Raw genomic sequence first — 20,000 nt, 5'->3', positions numbered from 1 at the left:
ATGAACATTTCTGAAACGTTTCATGGACTTTCATGAAGTTTGCCAAATAAGCAGTCTGTAAGGATTTCACAGAGTTTTTTGTGATTGTTACAGCCAAAAATGCTTGATTTTGCTGCGGTTTTCTTAAAATGTTTTGATGCAATTTGCAGATTTTTTTTGTGCTTTTGTTTAGTGCAGAAAACTACATGAATTGGCGAATATTGCAACTGCATACAATTTTTAGCACGGTCTTTCACAGTGATGTTTGCTGGTAAATGAGACATTTGAGATGTACACATGTTTGACGCACGTGAATCGAGGAGGGATTTAGCTAAATGCGTGTTGTGATGACGTCACGTGACACATCTTGGCCAAATCTGCAGAAAATTCTGCGGTAATTTAGAAAAATTGCACGCTCCTCCAAATATTGAGGAGTTTGCTTGATTTTGCATTAATTTCTGCGATCTTGAAATCCTGGAGGGAGAGAATAGGCAGGCTATTTTTTATAACTATACACAAATGTTTCAGGAACGTTTCCATAATATGCTCAAGTTAAAAGAATTTAAGTAGGATGTTTGTATGTAATGATTCCTTTCTGTTGCTAAAGAAGAAAGACAGAAAGAGAGAGAAAAGAAACAGTGGAGCCATGTTGTGTCTCTCGTGTCGCGAACACGCCTTAAACTCCAGCACATTAGGGGGCGATATGCGCAGTAAAGTCACATCATAATGAGTCGGAGTGTAAACGAAGAACACGCACCGTATTAAACAACACATTGCTGATTATTTTGGATCAAATACAGTAAAGAGGTTCACGGTTTAGTTATTAATTCTTCGTGCAACTGTAGGACCAGACCAGTACATTAAAGATAAGCGGACTGTGTAAACATTACATAACTGGTTGGTTTGCTGGAGATTATTGACTTTTAGCATTTTACAATGCTGTCAGAGGTGTTACAGGGGGCAGAATCGGGAGGATTCGTTATTATTCGAGGTAAAAAAAACCAAAACAATTAAACATCAGTATCAACACTATTTACCTGTTACATTATATATATGTGTGTGTGTGTATTCTGCTTCTCTAAACATCTGAGCTCTGTGTGGATTTTCTCTTCCAGACACGGCTTGTTATTCTGGACGACGCCTCCTTAAGTATTACATAAACTGCGCCTTAAAGAGGTATGGGATGGCATTATTATTATTATTATTATTATTATTATTATTATTATTATTATTATTATTATATATATATTTTTTTTATTAATACATGGTTGAAAATTAATGCCTAAACATCAGTCCTGCACTCAGGTATTTATATCACGCACAACTAGATAGACCCATACCATGCTTGTAGGAGGTCAGAGGTCGGGAACCTTTACAGCTGGCAGAGCCATAAAAGCAAAAACAAGTTATGATTTTTTTTTCTTTACTGGAATAAAGTTGGTTTGACGTTGGACGTTCGATATTCGCAGTTATGCGGAAATTAAGGGACCGTCTCTAAAGTTACATACGACATTGTTAAATACGTTTCTAACTTCAATAGCATTTGAAGGGAATGACGTACAGTCATATAACCAACTGTACAGTGTTCATGTAGGTGTCAGCTATAACGCACACCTCTTAGATTTCTGATATTTATTAAAATAAGCTATTAAATCATATATAAATATTGCCATGTATTTTATTACTGCATGGGCTCATACAGAAAATATACCATAATTTAAAGCTCAATAGCATTTGAAGGGAATGACTTACAGTCATATAACCAACTGTAAAGTGTTCGACTAGGTGTCAGGTATGACGCACTTCTTTTAGATTTTTGATATTTAACACTACAATGCATGAACAAAAAAAAAAACCTTCACGAATGCATAAAGCGGGTCAAAATGACCTGTACTGGATTGAATGGTTTTCTTCAAAAAATAGATGTGTTCTTCTGTGTGCGCTATAGCAGACACCTGGATGAACACTTTACAGTTGGTTGTGTGACTGTAAGTCATTCCCTTCAAATACTATTGAGCTTTAAATTATGGTATATTTTGTGTATGAGCCCATGCAGTAATAAAATACATGGCAATATTTATATATGATTTAATAGTTTATTTTATTAAATATCAAAAATCTAAAAGGTGTGTGTTATAGCTGACACCTACATGAACACTTTACAGTTTGTTATAGACTTTAAGTCATTCTCTTCAAATGCTATTGAAGTTAGAAACGTGTTTAACAATGTCGTATGTAACTTTGGGGGTGGTCCCTTAATTTCCTCTTATCTGTGAATATCGAACGTCCAAAGTTAAGCCAACTTTATACCAGTGTTTTATTTAAAGAGCCGGAGAAAAGTTCAATTTTTTTTAACGTTTTTGTATGTCTTCTTCTTCTTATAGTTATTATCTTTAGTATTATTGCAGAATTATATGAAGTGGTAATGTAATAAAGGCCATTTGACATTTTGTGTGTTCTTGACCTAACAGCCTGCACTTCACCTAATTGGCCTGTAGGTGGCACTTCATTTAACCAACTATGATCATTTCTTCGAATAGTAAATCAATACAGGATGCAGTCCGTAATTAAGAGTAAATTCAAGGTTAATGCGACTTCCAAACACACAAATTCATCTGTCTCGGAAAGGACGATAGTCGTCTTGTTTTTCTTTTAGCCATTTCACCTTTGTTAAAAATAAACTGAAAACAGACTGGCTATGTAGTTTTCAACCGATTTATGAATTAGAGCAGGAAATTAACGCTTTGCTCCACATTGTCCAATGAAATTTGAGGTTGTTGTACCACAGGTTGGTGTATACATGAGAAACCAGCATCGATTATGAATTATGTAATGTGTAGAGTTTTAATTGAATTGACAGACTAGCTTTCATGATTGTTTTTATTTTTCCCTGCCATTGGACCATAGGCGATCACTGAAAGAGCCATAGGTTCCTAACCCCGCTATAGGTGGCTGGGATAAATGTACTAGCAGGGTTAATTCCACCTCCCCCTGTCTTTTGAAAATAATAAATAAAAAACCATGAAGATCAGCCTTCCTTTTTTGCATCCACTCCAGATGTCATTGGATGTTTGTGGAACCAAGTGCAAGAGCAGAACAGTTTTTTTCATAAGAAAAATTACACAGAATGGTGTGAAGAAATGAAGCTGTGCCTGATTTCTTTCTATCCCAGACTGTAGATGCAGGCAGCCTATCAGTGACCTTTGTATCATGTTATTGCCCAGAGTGAAACTCCCCCCTTAAATGCGCTCTCCATTTAGTCTGATACTTCTCAGCCTATGTTGCATCCATAACATGTCATCATCAGGGATTCAGAAGGCACATGTGAAATACAGTCAGAGGTGTAACGAATGCGAACGAGGTAGATTATTTACTTGAGTATACATTTCCCCCCATAAATACCATTGGACAGAAAACTAAGTAAGGTATAATACACATCTGTGTGTGCTTTACACGATTTTAATGCATGACATGGAGTGCGTTAAAATTGTTTAATTGTCACTTGCCAGCATTGACAAGTTAAAGCGATCATTGCTGTTTGCAGCGCAAATATGACTGAAAGGATAAAATTAAGGGATAATTGTCATTTGTTATTTTATATACATATTTATATTCGTTAGCTCTAGAATTCTACCCGTTCTAAATCATACTCAAAGATTACATTTCTTTGAATGAATCATAATAAATGGTAAATGGTCTGCGCTTATAGCGCTTTCTTAACCTTTACACTGTGTCTCATTCACCCATTCACACACACACTCACACACCAATGGTAGCAGAGCTGCCATGCAAGGTGCTGACTTGCCATCGGGAGCAACTTGGGGTTCAGTGTCTTGCACAAGGACACTTCGGTATGTGGAGTCATGTGGGCCGGGAATCGAACCTCCAAGCCTATGATAAGTGGACAACCCGCTCTACCACCTGAACCACAGCCGGCCCAATAATAAATAGTTATTAGAGAGAGAGAGAGCGAGATTGTGTGTGTGTGTGTATGTTTTTGTGTGTGAGTGAAATAGATATAAAGTAGATATACTAAGCACATGTTGTCCAATCAAAGGACAAATTACACAAAAGGGCAAATATCAAATTGTTTAGTGTTTTTTTGTGTGTTTGCAGTAGTGTGCACATTATTCTTTCTTATGCTGTTGATGACACTTTATGATGTAATGATTTGCTAACCCCTAATAGTTTTATTGTACAGCTATTGATAGATTCGAGTCTACCATCTAATCCCATCACGATCAGTTATAGTTGATTGTGCCTTTTGTTTGTTTTAAAGTGGTTATTACTATTTATGTTTGCTTTATAGTACTTGTGCCTAGTTATTTCTGTACTCAACACAAAATTATTACATATTCAATCTGTTTAAGTATAATTTGGGTTTAACTCTGTTTTGTTCCTTTTCATTTTAAGGGGGGAAGCTGTCCATGTGTTGGGATTTGAAGTTCCCGAGCATGAGTTGTGTGCCGGACTGGACAGCAATTACTTGCATTTGTGAGTCTATTATCTATGATCTAAAAATTTACATTATGCTTGCAGATAATATGAAAGTTGTTTTTGTATGTAGCATACAGTATTTTGTCAACACCAAACAGTGAGCAGTTATAAGACAAAATTGCTGTTGAGCCGTTCACTTTTTCTGTTGATAGGTTTCACTTTCACAGTGCATACACCGACCCTCTGGGCTGGACCAAGCAGTCCTTGTTCACAGTGAAGCATTTCAGCGCAACAGAAATCACACTGCTACTCCAGGAGACGCATCACGCCAACGCTTCTGTACTTGTCATTGACTCTTTGTCTTGGGTTGTAAGACATCATGACACTGTTACCGTTTGTCAAGAACTTCAGAAGCTCAGGAAAGGTTTGTCATCTCAGCAGTTTACAAGCACTTTAATCCCAGGCCCTTTTCTTTAACTGCTTTGCGTTAGTCAGTCCCTCTGTGGTTTTACGTTCGCAGAATTGAATGCAAAATCAAGCACACTCAGCAATATTTGGAGGAGCTCGCAATGTTCTATTCAAAATGACTGTAGATTTTCTGCACATTTGGGCCAAGATGCATCATGTGACATCATCACAACACTCATACAATCAAAGCCTTTTCGATTCATGTGCATCGTACATGAGTACAGCTAGAAAAGGTCTCATTTGCCAACAAACATCACTGCAAAAGACCATGCAAAACAATTTCCTGCAACTGCAATTTCACCAATTCAAGGAGTTTTCCGTAAAAAAGCACAAAAAAAAATCTAATTTTGAAAAACGCTGCAGCAAAATCGAGCATTTTTGGCCACAACAATCACATTAAAAACTCTTGTGTGCAGTGATTAGTTCATGTGCAATGCAACATGTATTTGAAATAAAAATAACTGGATAAATTATTAAAGTCTTGTGGATGCATGGTGAATGTAGTTAGTGATGTTCTGTCTTCAGAATAGATGCAGACCAGAGATGGATAATGTGCAGTTTAGGGGAAGTTCAGGATCAGGTGTTGGAAAAATAATACTATTTTCATGTAAGCTTATTTGAATTATTTATTGAATTTGACCCTGTTTGGAAAACCCCTTACTGTATGTCGAATAAACTGTCGGCTTGGTCAGCTGACACGCATATTATTCCCTTTGACAAGCAGGAGGCTCTGTAAGGATGATTTTTGGTCTCCTACACACGGATCTTCATCAGCAAGGCATTGTGGGAACTGTAAGCCACGTAGCAAGCACTGTAATTTCTGTTACACCTATGAACAATGCACGCTATGCTATGGCCAAGACATCACAACGTAAAAAATCTGGAAAGGTTATGCAGAAGGTAATTAGCTTTTCTTACAAACTGATTTTAATGTAAAGTTAAATCCTTATAGGTGTTTTTTTTCATAGATGATGTTTTGTATTTAAAAGCTGATAACACAGTTCTTGTTTTTTTTTTGTTGTTGTTGTGGTTTTTTTTTTTGTAAAATACTTTTTTCTTTTCTAGGAGGAGTTTTTCAGTTTAACAGAGGACTTGACACTATCAATAGAGACTAAACCCAACCAATCTGGAAATGTTCAAACAGACTTGCACACTAAGTCTGAGGTGAATTCATCAGTGTTTGTTTCTAAAGCATAACTTTTTTGTATGTACGCTATATGGCTAGAAGTTTGAGGACTCCTGACCATCACACCCATATGTGCTTGTTGACAATTTCAGAATTTGTTCCCCTTTGCTGTTATAATAACCTCCACTCTTCTGGGAAGGCTTTCCACTAGATTTTGGAGCTTGGCTGTGGAGATTTGTCCATTCAGCCCCAAGAGCATTAGTGGGTCAGGTACTGATGTTTGATGAGGAGGCCTGGTGCGCAGTCGTCATTCCAGTTCATCACAAAAGTAATCAGTGGGGTTGAGGTCAGGGCTCTGTGCAGAATTCTTGAGTTCTTCCACACCAGCCTTGGCATACCATGTCCATACCCCACTTTGTGTACAAGGGCATCATAATGCTGGAACAGGTTTGGGCCCCTTGGTTCCAGTGAAGTAAATCTTAATACTACAGGATATAAAGTTCTCTGTACAATTGTCAGCTACCAACTTTGTGGCAGCAGTTTGGGGAACACACACATGGATGTGATGGTCAGGTGTCCACATACTTTTGGCCATATAGTGTATGTCCACCCAGTCATGGATATGAACATGTTTTGCAGTGTGTGTCCTCGTTCTCCTTTCTCCTTCAGGTGGATCCAACATCAAATCTGACTTTTAATCTTCATTTGTCTGAGGTTGAAAGAGAGGCAAGGGAAAAAGTCGCTCTACCGTTTGTCTTCAGTGAAGAAAAGTAAGATGGATTAATAATAGAGGTTCAAACTATCTTGCTATTCTGACATTTCTTATTTGGGCTTACTAAGTATCTCAAGTGTTAAGAGGAAATGCGTAAAAACGAATACTGATGCAGACATCAAATTTACCCATGTTTTTATATTACCCCTTTTTAGTTTGTATAAATTGAGTATTATTCAGTATTGTTAAAAATAATTCAGGTAATCTATGTGTATGATGTGTAATTTGTTAACATGATATCTTTGTTGCTGCTTAAACAGAAAGTCCGCTCTCCTGAGGCCAGGCCGGGGTTCTGGACGCATTATGTATGAACCTGATGCCAATGATGACATTGATGAAGAAGACCCCGATGATGACCTTGATGTCTAAAAGTTTCCTATTGAACATTGTTAGGAGTGCCGTGGATTCTGGAGCCCGAGCTACTATATTTTAAATTAAAATAAATTCCATATTTAGGCCAATTTATACATGTGGTCTAAACGTCATGCTATGGTTAGGACGATGCTTGTGGAAGTACAATACCTGCAATATTGCACACTATAGTGTCATCCATACTGTCTATTCAAAGGGACTAGTTTGTCATTGTATATGGCTGCATCCCAAATCACATACTAGCATACAAAATAGTATGCTAAAATAGTCCACCCTTTATGGATCAGATAACTGTTCTGGTAACGGTATATTTTTGACATACTATTTAGTATGCAGACTCTTAAGCTAGCAGCAAGAGACAAAGTGACCTTTTAAAACAATGTTTTGTTTTTAAACATCTGTTTTGTCACATGTAGACAACCCTGAGTGAGAAGAGAAAACTCTGTGTTTGTGATCATCAGAATCAGCGACAGTGATTCACCTCTCAGATGCCTTAATTCCAAGCATATCACACCAGAATGATTTTCTGTATTTATTTTTGTGCAAGTATACATATGTTTTGTGGTCAGAAGGGGACTTTTTTTAGTGCAAAAATCAGACAGCTGATTTTTGGTTAAATGGGTGATTTTTGCATATGTTCCGTATCTAGCAATATCGTTTATAACAGTTTTGTTGTCTGTTTTGAGCACCCTCTACTGACTTTTGTAAGTTGGCACCTATGCATCAGAAGAAATAATATTTGCTGATAGACTATATACCTTTTGTGAAAAAGGCCACTAAAACCTTTTACCAGAGTTATTACGGATTAATAATGCTGATAAAGCAAATACTGAAAAAGAATGAATAAATTCTGATAAATTATTAGAATGAAAATAACTACCTACATTTTGACTGGCATTTAAAACAATTTGCAGAAATAGAGCAAACATAAGGAGTTACATATATAACCTTTTCAGTTTGGTTGTAATGGGATTAAGACATTCACACACTATACTGAGTAAAATATAGTGGAGTTTTCCCCAAATATGCTGTGAGTGGAATTTTTATTTTTAACAATGAAGCTGGTATACAACTAAATAAATATTTATTTAGTTAAATCTGAATTCAGCTGAGGGATTTGTTTATGGCTATGTGCAGACAGACCGGCCAGTCCAACATTTATACCGCCACATTTCTTTTGTCATTATGAAATGATTAATTTTTGTTTGTCTTAATATATGGATTTGTGTTGGCTTGCTTTTTTTATGTTTATATTCTTTAATTAATACAATTATATAAAACGACTGGTTTTCACAAAATTTTCTCAATGGTATTTTTAGTACCTGAACTAGCATGAGGATGTGTTTTTGATAGAGACTCCAAAGCACTTCTGGATAAGGGTGTCTGCTAAATGCTGTAAACATCACAGAAATAAGCAATTTAAGGTCCATTGTATATTCCATACATAAAAGTGCAGTTTTAATCCATGCAAATTATATCATGTAAAATCGATCAAGTCAAGGTTTACAATGGTTAGTCTATTTATGCGTAAATTAACACGCACTCAAACACAAGTAGGATACAAAGGTTTTTCTGAATTTACAGGATTTTCATGAATTTCTTGTGTAAATACTCATACAAATTTTTTTTGAATAAATCTGTATCCACTTTGATAAATGAAGCCCACTGTCCTGAGGTAACACGGCACACGTGTTCAGATTATGATTTCACAAAAATATGCTTGATGGCTTGAATAATGAGCAGATGTGCTAAAATGTGCTAATTAATAGAGGATAATGATGTGGTAATGGTTTATGTAATGGAATAACTTGGTGTATAATTTAGAGAAGACATTATTATAAATTTACCCCATACATGTAGTTGAGAGGGAAAGGTTTGCCATTTACCAGATGTTCTTTAATTATCCATCCATCCATTGTTTGTACTGCTTATACTGTTGATTCAGCCACAAGAGCATTGTTTATGTCGGGCGTTGATGTCAGACGAGGAGGCCTGGGGTGTAATGGTTGGGTGTCTAAACTTTTTGCCTTATAGTGTGTCAATATTATCAGTGAATCTAATAAAATATCAATTTAAAGGTTTTGTGACTAAATGTAATATAATCTCTAATAAATTATATGTCTACCTTTTTTAAAAAAAAATACTTATACTGTCCTCCAAACTCTTTTGTATCCTCTCTATGGATCCTTGGCTGATTCGTCACTCATTTCCCCTCACATGTTATAGCTCGCTCAGATTGTTTGGCCAGTCTCTCAAATCAGGTGCTGATTAAGACAGACTAAACCAGTGGTTCTCAATCTTTTTCAGCTTGAGGCCTCCCCTTGTGTAGGGTGCATTACTTGGTGGTCCTTAGAGTCAAATTTGTGCAGTTTATTTTTTTCACACTAGGCTCTTCTGTATTAACTTTCTCAACAAAGAGACTGTCCTCTATCTAAAGACTTATCCATTTTAAATAGACTTTAAATAGGTTTTATCAGTGTGTGACTAACAGTACTGTACACTAGTATATCAATGGATGTATATGTTTGGTGACTTTTCAGTCTGCTTTGTAGAATTGATTTTATTTATTAATAATTCAAAGGTTGACAATCCTGACTTACATATAGGTAAAAGAAAAAGCTGGTGGCCCCCAGCTTGAGAACCACTGGTCTAAACAAATCATTTCACTTATTGCTTTTTCACTTGCCTTGTGTTTTCTGTTGTCTTGTTATGCATCATATTCTTGGAAATGAATTTTTTTGTAGAAAAAAAATGGTTAAACAGAAGTATACTTTCTTTCTACACCCAGAATATTCCACATCACTAAAAGTCAACACTGATGAGACAAATCCTGTATTTGAACAGCAAATTAAATGATGTAACTAAACATTCTGTCAGGGAATATTAAACTCTGGCACTTTGTAACCTTTTGGAGATAATAACTGTCTAGATGGCTGGTGTTTGTTTTATTCATAATTGGCAAAAAAACAACAGAGGTTTTTTTTTTTTTATTAATTCAAAAGCAAATAATAAACAAAAAAATTACACAAACAGCTCCAGGAAAGCATTAAGAAGCAGTTAACAAAACACACACACACACACACACACACACACACACACACACACACACACACACACATTTATTCACTTAGCAGACACTTTTATCCAAAGTGACTTACAAATGAGAAAGATACAAGCAAAGCGATATATCAAGCAGAGAACAATACAAGAAGTGCTACCATACAAGATCTATTAATTGAATTCCAGAAGAAGCAAAGTGCAGAGTAGAGGTGTAAGTGCAATTTTTTTTATGAGTTGGTTAGGTGTTCATGGAAGACGTGGGTCTTTAGCTGTTTTTTGAAGATGGTGAGAGATTCCGCGGTCCGGATTGAGATTGGAAGTGCATTCCACCACCGATGAACAGTTAGTGTGAAGGTTCTGGAAAGGGACCTTGCGCCACGCTGAGTTGGAACTGCTAAATGTCGGTCGCTAATCGATCGCAGATTGCGAGAGGGAACGTAGGCCTTCAGGAGAGAGTTGAGGTAGGAGGGTGCTGTTCCTGACAAGGTCTTGTAGGTGAGCATCAAGGCCTTGAACTTGATGCGGGCAGCTACAGGAAGCCAGTGGAGAGAGATGAAGAGGGGTGTGACATGGGTTCTCTTGGACTGGCTGAAGACGAGGCACGCTGCAGCATTCTGAATCATCTCAAGGGGTTTGATGGAGCTGGCTGGGAGGCCTGAAAGCAGTGAGTTGCAGTAGTCCAGTTTAGAGATAACAAGAGCCTGGACTAGTATCTGTGTAGCCTGTTTGGTGATGTAGGGTCGGATTTTCTTGATGTTGTAAAGGATGAACCTACAGGACCTTGCAGTTGCTGAGATACGGTCTGTAAAGGTCAAGCCGTCATCAAGAATCACCCCAAGGTTCCTGGCCGTCCTGGTTGGCATGAGTGTGAGTGAGCCGAGCTGTACAGTGAGGTTGTGGTTGATTGAGGGACAGGCTGGGATCACGAGAAGCTCAGATTTTGCCAGGTTAAGTTTAAGATGGTTTTCCTTCATCCAGACCGAGATGTCCGAAAGGCAAGCAGAGATGCGTGCAGAGACGGATGGATCGTCAGGCTGGAAGGACAAATGGAGCTGGGTGTCATCAGCATAGCAATGATATGAGAAGCCATGAGACTCTATCACCTGCCCTAGAGATGTAGTGTAGATAGAAAAGAGGAGTGGACCCAGAACTGACCCCTGTGGAACACCAGTTGTGAGTTGCTGAGTTTCAGAAATACCTCCCCTCCATGATACCTTGAAGGATCTGTCAGAGAGATAGGATTCCACCCAGCGCAGAACCGTTCCAGTGATGCCCAGGCTGGAGAGAGTTGACAGGAGGATCTGATGGTTCACAGTGTCGAAAGCAGCAGAGAGGTCAAGTAGGATGAGGACAGATGATCTAGAGGTTGCTCTTGCTAGTCGTAAGGCTTCAGTGACGGAAAGCAGAGCAGTCTCCGTGGAGTGCTTGCTCTTGAAGCCAGACTGTTTGGTGTCCAGGAGGTTGTTCTGTGTGAGAAAATTTGAGAGTTGATTAAAAACGGCTCTTTCAAGAGTTTTTGAAAGAAAAGGGAGTAGGGAAACAGGTCTGTAGTTGTCAACTATAGCAGGGTTGAGTGATGGTTTTTTAAGCAGTGGGGTAACCCGGGCTTGCTTAAATGAGGTAGGGTATGTGCCAGTAGAGAGCAATGTGTTAAAGATGTGTGTGAGTGCAGGTAATAGTGTGGGAGAGATGGACTGAAGAAGATGAGAAGGGATAGGCTCAAGAGGACAGGTTGTGGGATGGCTAGAGAGGAGGAGTTTAGAGACATCAGTCCCTGAGAGGGGAAAGAAGGAAGTCAGTTGGGAGTTACACGGAAGAGGAGTCAGTCTATGCATGTCTGGGGCTGAGAACAGGTTTCTGATTGATGTAACCTTGTTGGTAAAGAAAGTGGCAAAGTCATCTGCAGTGAGAGAAGTAGGGGAAGGGGGAGGAGGGGGACAGAGTAGAGAGGAAAAGGTTTTGAAAAGAATGAGGGTGTTGGGAGAACTAAGAATCTTCTCTTGGTAGAATGTGGCTTTAGCAATGGAGATGCTATTGGAAAAAGAAGAGAGAAGTGTCTGGTAATTGGTTAGGTCAATTGGGTTGTTTGATTTGCGCCATTTCCTTTCAGATGCTCTTAGTTTGGCCCGGTTGCTACGCAGAGCTTCTGAGAGCCAAGGACTAAAGGGTGATGTGCAAGCAGGTCTGGAGATTAGGGGGCATATGCTGTCAAGAGATGATGTTAGAGTGGAACATAGCATGTCGGTTGCGGTGTTTAAGTCAAGTGAGGAAAGGTGGCTTTCGGAGGGAAGTAAGGTTGTGACAACGGAGGAGAAATGTGAGGGGGAAAGGGAGCGAAGATTGCGACGAAAAGAGATAGAGGGAGGAGACATTGATGGTGGTGAGGGGAGAGAAATAGAGAACTGGATAAAGAAATGGTCAGAGGTGTGGAGAGGAGTAATGAGAAGATTGTGTGTGGTGCAATTACGTGTGAGGATGAGGTCAAGCTGTTTACCGGCTTTGAGGGTTGCTGGTGTGGTGAACTGCTTGAGGTCAAATGTGGGAAGGAGAGCAAGAAAGTCAGCTGCATGTGGCTTGTCTAGATGAATGTTGAAATCACCAAGGACCAGAAGAGGAGTTCCATCATCTGGGATGGTGGACAGTAGTGTATCAAATTCATCGATGAACTTCCCCAGTTGACCTGGAGGACAGTAAACAACAAGAAAGTGCATTTTGGCAGGGTCAGTTACTGTAACAGCATGAAATTCAAAGGACGTGTATGAGCAAGAGGGAGAAAGCCAGGTAAATTTCCATGTTTTGGAGAGAAGCAAACCTGTACCACCCCCTCGTCTGTTGGGGCGTGAGGTATGGGAGAAGTTGAAGTTGGAGGCCAGGGCAGCGGGTGTGGCAGTGTTCTCAGCATGGATCCAGGTCTCAGTCAGAACCAGCACGCTGAGATTGGAGTGGGTTGCAAATGCAGAAATGAAATCTGCCTTGTTGACATCAGATTGACAGTTCCAAAGTCCGACTGAGAATGAGATAGAACCTGCAGAGGCCGCATTCAGAGAGCGTAGGTTGTCCAAGTTGCGTACGTTTCTGGGAGAATGCCACGGTCTGCGCCTGTGGCAAATAACAGGGATGAACTGATGACACATGTTAGTGTGTGGAAACAGGTAACAGCAAGAGGAATAAAGGGAGAAAAGTATACCTAGCAGCACGTGTGGTGTCTTGTCGGTGTCCTTGCTCGGTGGACTCGCGCAAGTAGACTCGCAGGTCTTCACACGACAAGGGCTGACGCTTCCGCCTCAGCGTTTCTTAATACTGATGTGTTTCAGCTGAGCACGCCTCTTTAATTAGCAAAACAAAGAGTAGTCGCGTGAACGAGCTACTCCCGACCGAAACTGAATACCGGAATTTGCTTTAATCTAGCAACAAGTGTACAGCTCGTAGCAACAAGGACAATCGATGCTAAAACTAGTTTCAACTAAAAAATCCAGAAAGAAACACTCACCAGTTACTGTTCACCTGGGTCAATAATCGCTTCTAAATTAAGAAAGAAAAATAGAAATGTTATAATAATAAATTATAATGTACAAAGGTAAAGGGTACCATACAATTCCTATAAGGAGGCAATGCCAGCAAGAGATAGATCATTAAAATAGACAAATAAAAACAGTAAATGTTGGTTAAACCTAATCAACAGTCATTACAAAAATATATATTTAATATATTTTCTGAAATCTATCACATTTTTATTGCTAGTTAAACAAAACGTTCTGAGCAGAAAAATGTGAAGGAGTAGAAGATGAGCCCATACATTTTTGTTTATGGATAAAGAATTTGCCAAACAAAATTTTAAACAATTGATAATATATTCTCTAGATTTGTTGGCAGACTCTGTGTAATAGCAAATGATGTCTTTTAAATTAAAAGATTGTGCAACAATGGGGAATATAAGTCAACCCAAAACTTCTGAACCGATTCACAAGAATAGAATAAATGTATTAATGTTTCATCTTCATTACCACAAAATCTACAAGTACTAGGAATATATATATATATATATAATTTTTTTTTCTCAAACAAACAAAAAAACCGGAGGTGAACTTTTGTGCCTTTACGGAAGTGACGACAGTTGACGCTGTCGGTGTTCAGCACTGTTCCGGGTTTGGTTTGAACTGTCTCTCAGCACTGACTCTTTATTAACTGAGCTGCACCCTTCAGCGGTGAGGAGGGAAAACACTGTATTTGGATCATTTGTGTTCTGGTTTTGAACTGGACTTTATATCACCTCAACAAGTCTGCTGCTCAGCGTCCCCAGCCGGTTCAGATAGCCACACCGCTAGCTAGTTGTATATATAGTTGTGTTTGTTTAATTAAGCTGGACACTATTTAAATTCAAACCTGGAGCAGTCCACTAAAGAGAAACCTCACACATGCACTTTTAGTTCTTGAGGCTTTACCGGGTTTAAGCAATGAGAGCCTTTATGAAAGAAGACTGAAGATGTTCACAGACTCTTCTGGAAAGTTGTAAAAGATCTCAGCGCGGATCTCATAAGGTTTCCGCTACCGGACGAGTGATTGTTCACACGGTGTGTCTGGAACTTTTCGGTGGAATGGTTGACCTGCTAAAGACTCGTCAGTGTCTGTTGTGTGTCCGCACTTTCTTTAGCATGACGTCCAAGTTATGGAGTTTATTTTTATATATCCTCAGGAAACCGCTAAGAACGGTGAGTAGCTTATATCTGCGCCGGGGATCAACTTAAAAACACTGCAACTAACCATACTGTTTGGCTTCATGCACTCGTAGGCTACTGCCTTTCATTACTTGTAGGAAATTAAACGTTTACACATTGGAGCAGGTGTGAAAAGCGCTCCCAGCACTCGCACCTGTAAATATGGTGATTAATTTATGACAAAAATGTGTGAGGCAGGTTTCATAATTGTAACTTTCCATCTGCCATTAACTGAGTTAAAGTACATCTCTCTTCTGATTGGCTAGAACCACACGCCCCGCCCACTATTTAAAAAGCAGTAGTGTACAAGTACAATTCTGTTCTTACAAACCCAGCCTTTAATTCACCTCTGGAGAGGCTTCACAGACTTTCATTCTCGATCTAAATCCTGTACAAATAGTTGTAAACGGCTGAAATAGTTCTTAGTACATACAAGTGTCATTTAGAGCAAGACTTCTCAAACTCTTTTAAGCCAGGGATCCCTGGCTTAAAATGAAAAATAATTTCCATGGACATTCCTGAAGTTTCCACCAACAGCACAAAATGGGTCCATTATCTACAGGCATAATTGTTTTTGGGTTTATGAGCTTTGGATTAAACCCACGCATTTTAAGTTAAGTGACCAGTTTAATAACTGTAAGATAATCACAACACACATGATAATAATTACCATTTTGGACTTGCCATAAAGGATTACCATTCATGATTCTCATATTAAAGCTACTTGTAAATGCCTTGCTGTGTCATGTTATTAGAGGCTTTCTAAAAACTCAGTTTTAGATCGTTGGCAGGCATCTCCTTTAGGAAACCAGGCAGTAGGTGCATACGCTTTTGAACCACCTGACTATACTGGCTTCTGTTGCAACAGGAAACGCTTAAACCACAGCACTAGTGTGTTTTGTATGCATATATTTATTTCTCTTTTTTTGTTTTCAATGGGTTCCTTTTTCCCATTTTAAGATTTGCTTACAGTTTATTGAAATGGCAACATGTCACCACTGCAATGGTTGCCAACTTAAAGCCAAGCTTGGCCTATCTTGACCTGTGCTAAAGGGTGCATCATGTGCAGGTCAGAAGCTGCTGAGAAGATGTGATGAAGTGTGCATGAGGGAAAGGTCATGTAATTCAAACATGCATCAGCAACCTGAGTCTACTACACAATCTATAGCCCATGTTACACAGAAATTAAGCATTAAAGGTGTAGTTACCTGCCATTTCATAAGTTTTCTAGTCTGTAATAATTGGTCTTAAGTGTGTTAGTCTGTCTATAAACTCAAGTGTCTCATTGCTCTTACACCTGTTAGATATATAGAGCTACAATCCTCTGTTTGTGTACATAAAAACACAAGTCAGTTGTGTAACCGTTTTTAGGATTATGAAGCACAAATGTCTATCACCTCCACTATAATGTTTTCTACTTAAAGTTGCAGGATGTTTTTGGAATTTTACCCTCTCTGGTGTCTTGTTCAATTTAACCAAGTTTTACAAGCAAAAATACACAAACATATACACTAGTTTAAACAACTTAACAACTGGATAACGATACAAAAGCCATAAATGTCAACAAAGTGGCTGACTGCCATTCACTAGCTTACTACTAAATCACATATGAAGTACCTGGCTTATCTTTTCAGCAAGAAAAAAGGTAAAATTATGTCAGGCTGAATTCTTTGAACTTGTATATTATAGCACACACTTTCACTCTTTCACTCCCATTTGGTTTCTTTACACTCTCATACTTGTTCACTCTGTCTCTTTGATCTGATTGGCTGTGATTTCTATCAGTCACCCTATAACCAGACTTCTTTCAAGTGGGGTGTGATGACATTTGACATATCTGAATCTTATGATGTACAAATTTCGACCCTACACCTCTGACACAGGATTGTAAGGGAAACTAGCAGCAGTTTAGAAACACGGTATTCTTTCTTCCATGACTCAACAATATAAGTAGAGATTTTTAATTTTAATATTTTTAAGAACAGTCCTATGTGATGGTAGTTTAATAAAAACAGAAAAGTTTTGGCCACTGCTAAGCAGGGGTTGCAGTCAGGTTATAGTCCGCCCATCAACTGATGGGGTCCACTGGGCTTACAGATTCTGTGTAAGTGCGTTCAGTATGTTTCCAGCCCTCAGAGGCTAGAACAAAACCTCCCCTTTAAAACGGCATTCACCCTGGTTACCCCTTCTGTTTGCCCCTGCATTCCCACCAACTCCTGCCCTCTTAAAGCTAAATTTAGCTTGAAGGGGGAAGGAACAGGCGACAGAAGTATAGGCGTCTCAGAATTGTAGGGGAAATGTAACAAGTAAGGATGAATTTTTCCAACATTGAAGTCTGAGGTCATGGACCTTATCTCTGGCTATTTCATCATTTTGTTTTGGTTTGTATCCTGTAGAATGTTTACATTTTGATAACATGGATAAAGTCATTAGCAAAATGTTTGTGTAAATTTAAACAACACAGCTTTGGATAATTCCCAAGGATTTTTTTTTTAATGAATGCCTATTATACCACATTTCAGGATTTTCAGATTTGCATTGCGTTCCTAATGTGTTTTTAATTTTCTTAAGGATTAAGGATAAAAATCTTAAGGATTTTTTTTGGCTTGTCCATGACTTGTTTATGGAGACCCCTACTGAGGAGTGTTTGTCTATCATAAAGGGAAACAAACCATTTCAATTCAAATTATTCGTAGATCACTTCTACCATTAGACATTCTATCATTAGATAGTAGTCACAACTGTCACGTTTTAGAAAACTAAGAACTTTTAGCTAAGAATTTATGTAAGATTCTAAGATTATGTATCTGAAGTCTGTAATGTCTTGTATTGAATCTGTCCCCCCCCTCCTCTAGATAATCCAATATCAGACGGTGCGATATGACAATTTACCCTTGTCGCCGCTGTCTAGAACCAGACTCAGTGAGTATCTCTGCCTTTCTCTCTTCCATTACCTGTGAACTAGGAAAAATATTCTTTTCAGGTCAGTTTTATTTGTATAGCACTTTTAACTATAGACATTGTCATTAAGGAGCTTTAGAGAAATCCAGGTCTAGCTCTAGATTCTGAATGGTGAAGGAGAAACTGAGAGGAACCAGAGCAGAAAGGAAACCCAGCCCTTTATGGGTGGCACAGTATCACTGTGGAATTGGGTGGCAGTCATGCTGAAGAATGCTGGGCACACAGCAGTAGACTTCAAGTTCTTTCTTTCTTTCTTTTTTCTTTTATATCACTCAGTGCTTTAGCCATGTCAGTTTCAGTGATGGGGGAATAAAAAAGCTGACGTCTAAGCAAATCTCGCAACAAAAGTTTATCAGTTAAAGGAGCAACAATACAATAACACGGTCAAACAAATTCTTGATCATTACTAATTTAACATTAGTTTATTGGACACATGTTAGAAATATTTGATTAATTTTGAGTTAACACTGCTATATCCCATTACCTGGAAATGTTCCATGCCAACATTCAACTAGCTACGTTACTGTCTCTGAGTGGTGTTTAAAAAAAATTTCCTTTTAATCAAAATATGCTTTTTGAGCATAATGCTTCCCAATACACAATATTAGGCAACAAGGCTATGTTTTTTTGTGTGTATTTTAACGTTTCTGTAACGCTCCTAGATGGTGACAAATGAGTAAATCAGCAGATAAGTGCTTTGACTGCAGCAGATGTACTCAGTCTCAAAGTAAATACAGCAGTCTATAGAGAACTGAATGGGCAGTTGTTGATTAACATGGAAAGCAACGCTTTGTTTTGCTGTACTGTTTTCAACGGCCCTAAATGGGTCACATCAGTTCGGTACCAAAGTGTGTGTGTTTGCATGTTTTGACAGATGGAGTAAAACGGAAGATTCTGGTTTTAGACCTCGATGAGACATTGATTCACTCCCATCATGATGGGGTTCTCAGATCAACGGTACGGCCGGGTACTCCACCAGACTTTATCTTTAAAGTAAGAAATGCATTGCATAAAATTCACATACCGGTTAACAGAAAGGACACAACTGAGACCACTGTTCAAAGAAGCAAAGATAAAATTCTCTGATAAATTTCGTTGAATAAAAAAATGACAAAACAGGAATAGACATTTGTCTGTTTGTGTAAAATCATACGTTTTAAGTTCAAATTTGAACTATATTATCACCTGCTTAACTTCCAGATTTACCTTTTAACTTTGAGAGACTGTGGCCTGTAGCCAGGGGAAGAGATACCAGATGTCAGAAAGGATTTTGGTCATCCAGGATGGTTCATTTTGTGTCACTACAACAAATTTTATATAAAAAAAATGATAGATTACAGTAATTCAGATTGTGTCTTAAACCACATCAGAAAGTTGACATGACTTTACTGAAGAACTGGACGAAAAGGATTTTTGTTAGCCTCATAGCTCTGGTGCAGAGCTATAGAAATAAACACTGGAGACCAAATATGTCTTTCCTTATTTACTCTTTTTGTGGCATATTTTTTAAGTTAGACGTTTTACTAAAGTATTTCTTTATGACTTTCAACAAACGTCTGTTTGGAGAAGTCAAGGACAGTAGAATTTTATGGTACTTTCTAATGTTCAGATGATTTCTCATGAATTATGCACACTCTTCTGGTATACACACATCTGATAGTTGAAATTTTCTAACATACGTGGTAATGCAACACTGATGCTGGAATTGGGTTTGGGGTAAGTGTTATATACTCGGCAAAAAAAGAAACTCTCACATTCGCTTTTATTTCCAGTAAATTGTGTAAATGTGTAAATATTTGTATTAACATAAAACCATTCAACAACTGAGATATAAACTGATCAGGTTTCACAGACATTTGATGAACAGAAATGGAATAATGAGTCCCTGAACAAAGGGGGGGGGTCGATATCAAAAGTAACAGTCAGTATCTGGTGGCCTCCAGCTGTTTTAAGTACTACAGTGCATCTCATTCTCATGGACTGCACCAGATTTGTCAGTTCTTGCTGTGAGATGTTACCCCACTCTTCCACCAAGGTATTTGCAAGTTCTCGATCATGTCTGGGGGGGACACATGGTTACATGTAATTTTCCACTGTAAGGACGATCAGC

The 20,000-nt window shown here is 38.4% G+C and overlaps 3 protein-coding genes across 9 annotated transcripts in view; 2 read left to right on the top strand and 1 right to left on the bottom strand.

Annotated features, from left to right (window-relative positions):
* The window catches only part of phf23b (PHD finger protein 23b), a 12,119-nt gene extending 10,701 nt beyond the window's left edge, over nt 1-1,418 (bottom strand). Inside the window, exons 1-2 of the mRNA XM_053629019.1 lie at nt 1,320-1,418; nt 1,017-1,146 (exon numbers count right to left, since the gene is read on the bottom strand). Coding sequence (XP_053484994.1) covers nt 1,017-1,065 — 49 coding nt within the window. The 5' untranslated portion in view covers nt 1,066-1,146; nt 1,320-1,418. The remainder of the gene's footprint in view (nt 1-1,016; nt 1,147-1,319) is intronic.
* Nucleotides 157-8,178, top strand: elp5 (elongator acetyltransferase complex subunit 5). Of its 6 annotated transcripts, none has more exons than XM_053629027.1 (8): nt 173-970; nt 1,095-1,155; nt 4,393-4,473; nt 4,629-4,840; nt 5,606-5,784; nt 5,950-6,048; nt 6,733-6,780; nt 7,043-7,112. In XM_053629027.1, exons 1-7 carry the CDS (start codon nt 916-918, stop codon nt 6,772-6,774), a joined length of 729 nt encoding a protein of 242 aa, XP_053485002.1. In that variant the 5' UTR covers nt 173-915; the 3' UTR covers nt 6,775-6,780; nt 7,043-7,112. The 6 variants fall into 6 exon arrangements, with proteins under 6 accessions (XP_053485001.1, XP_053485002.1, XP_053484996.1 ...); XM_053629021.1 differs by having other exon boundaries at nt 179-970; nt 6,650-6,780; nt 7,043-8,178; XM_053629024.1 differs by having other exon boundaries at nt 305-970; nt 6,680-6,780; nt 7,043-8,178.
* A 6,122-nt stretch (nt 8,179-14,300) lies between these two features.
* ctdnep1b (CTD nuclear envelope phosphatase 1b) overlaps nt 14,301-20,000 on the top strand; it is a 16,670-nt gene continuing 10,970 nt past the window's right edge. The window contains exons 1-3 of one of the 2 annotated variants that reach the window (XM_053629016.1): nt 14,301-14,923; nt 17,785-17,851; nt 18,765-18,847. In XM_053629016.1, coding sequence (XP_053484991.1) covers nt 14,810-14,923; nt 17,785-17,851; nt 18,765-18,847 — 264 coding nt within the window. In that variant the 5' untranslated portion in view covers nt 14,301-14,809. Of the gene's footprint in view, nt 14,924-17,784; nt 17,852-18,764; nt 18,884-20,000 lie in introns of both variants that reach the window. The other variant, XM_053629015.1, reaches the window with a different exon arrangement.

This window comes from Ictalurus furcatus, chromosome 7, assembly GCF_023375685.1.
Source record: "Ictalurus furcatus strain D&B chromosome 7, Billie_1.0, whole genome shotgun sequence".
Lineage (NCBI taxonomy): Eukaryota > Metazoa > Chordata > Actinopteri > Siluriformes > Ictaluridae > Ictalurus > Ictalurus furcatus.
Note: the sequence above shows the minus strand (reverse complement) of the source record. Positions and strands in the feature narration are given on the sequence as shown.

Bases quoted from the DNA above. Each gene is read 5' to 3' on its own strand.
- elp5 (XM_053629021.1), top strand. From the start codon at position 916: ATGCTGTCAGAGGTGTTACAGGGGGCAGAATCGGGAGGATTCGTTATT. The intron at 6,049-6,649 runs GTGAATTCATCA...CATGTTTTGCAG, and splicing joins ACTTGCACACTAAGTCTGAG to TGTGTGTCCTCGTTCTCCTT. The intron at 6,781-7,042 runs GTAAGATGGATT...CTGCTTAAACAG, and splicing joins TTTGTCTTCAGTGAAGAAAA to AAAGTCCGCTCTCCTGAGGC.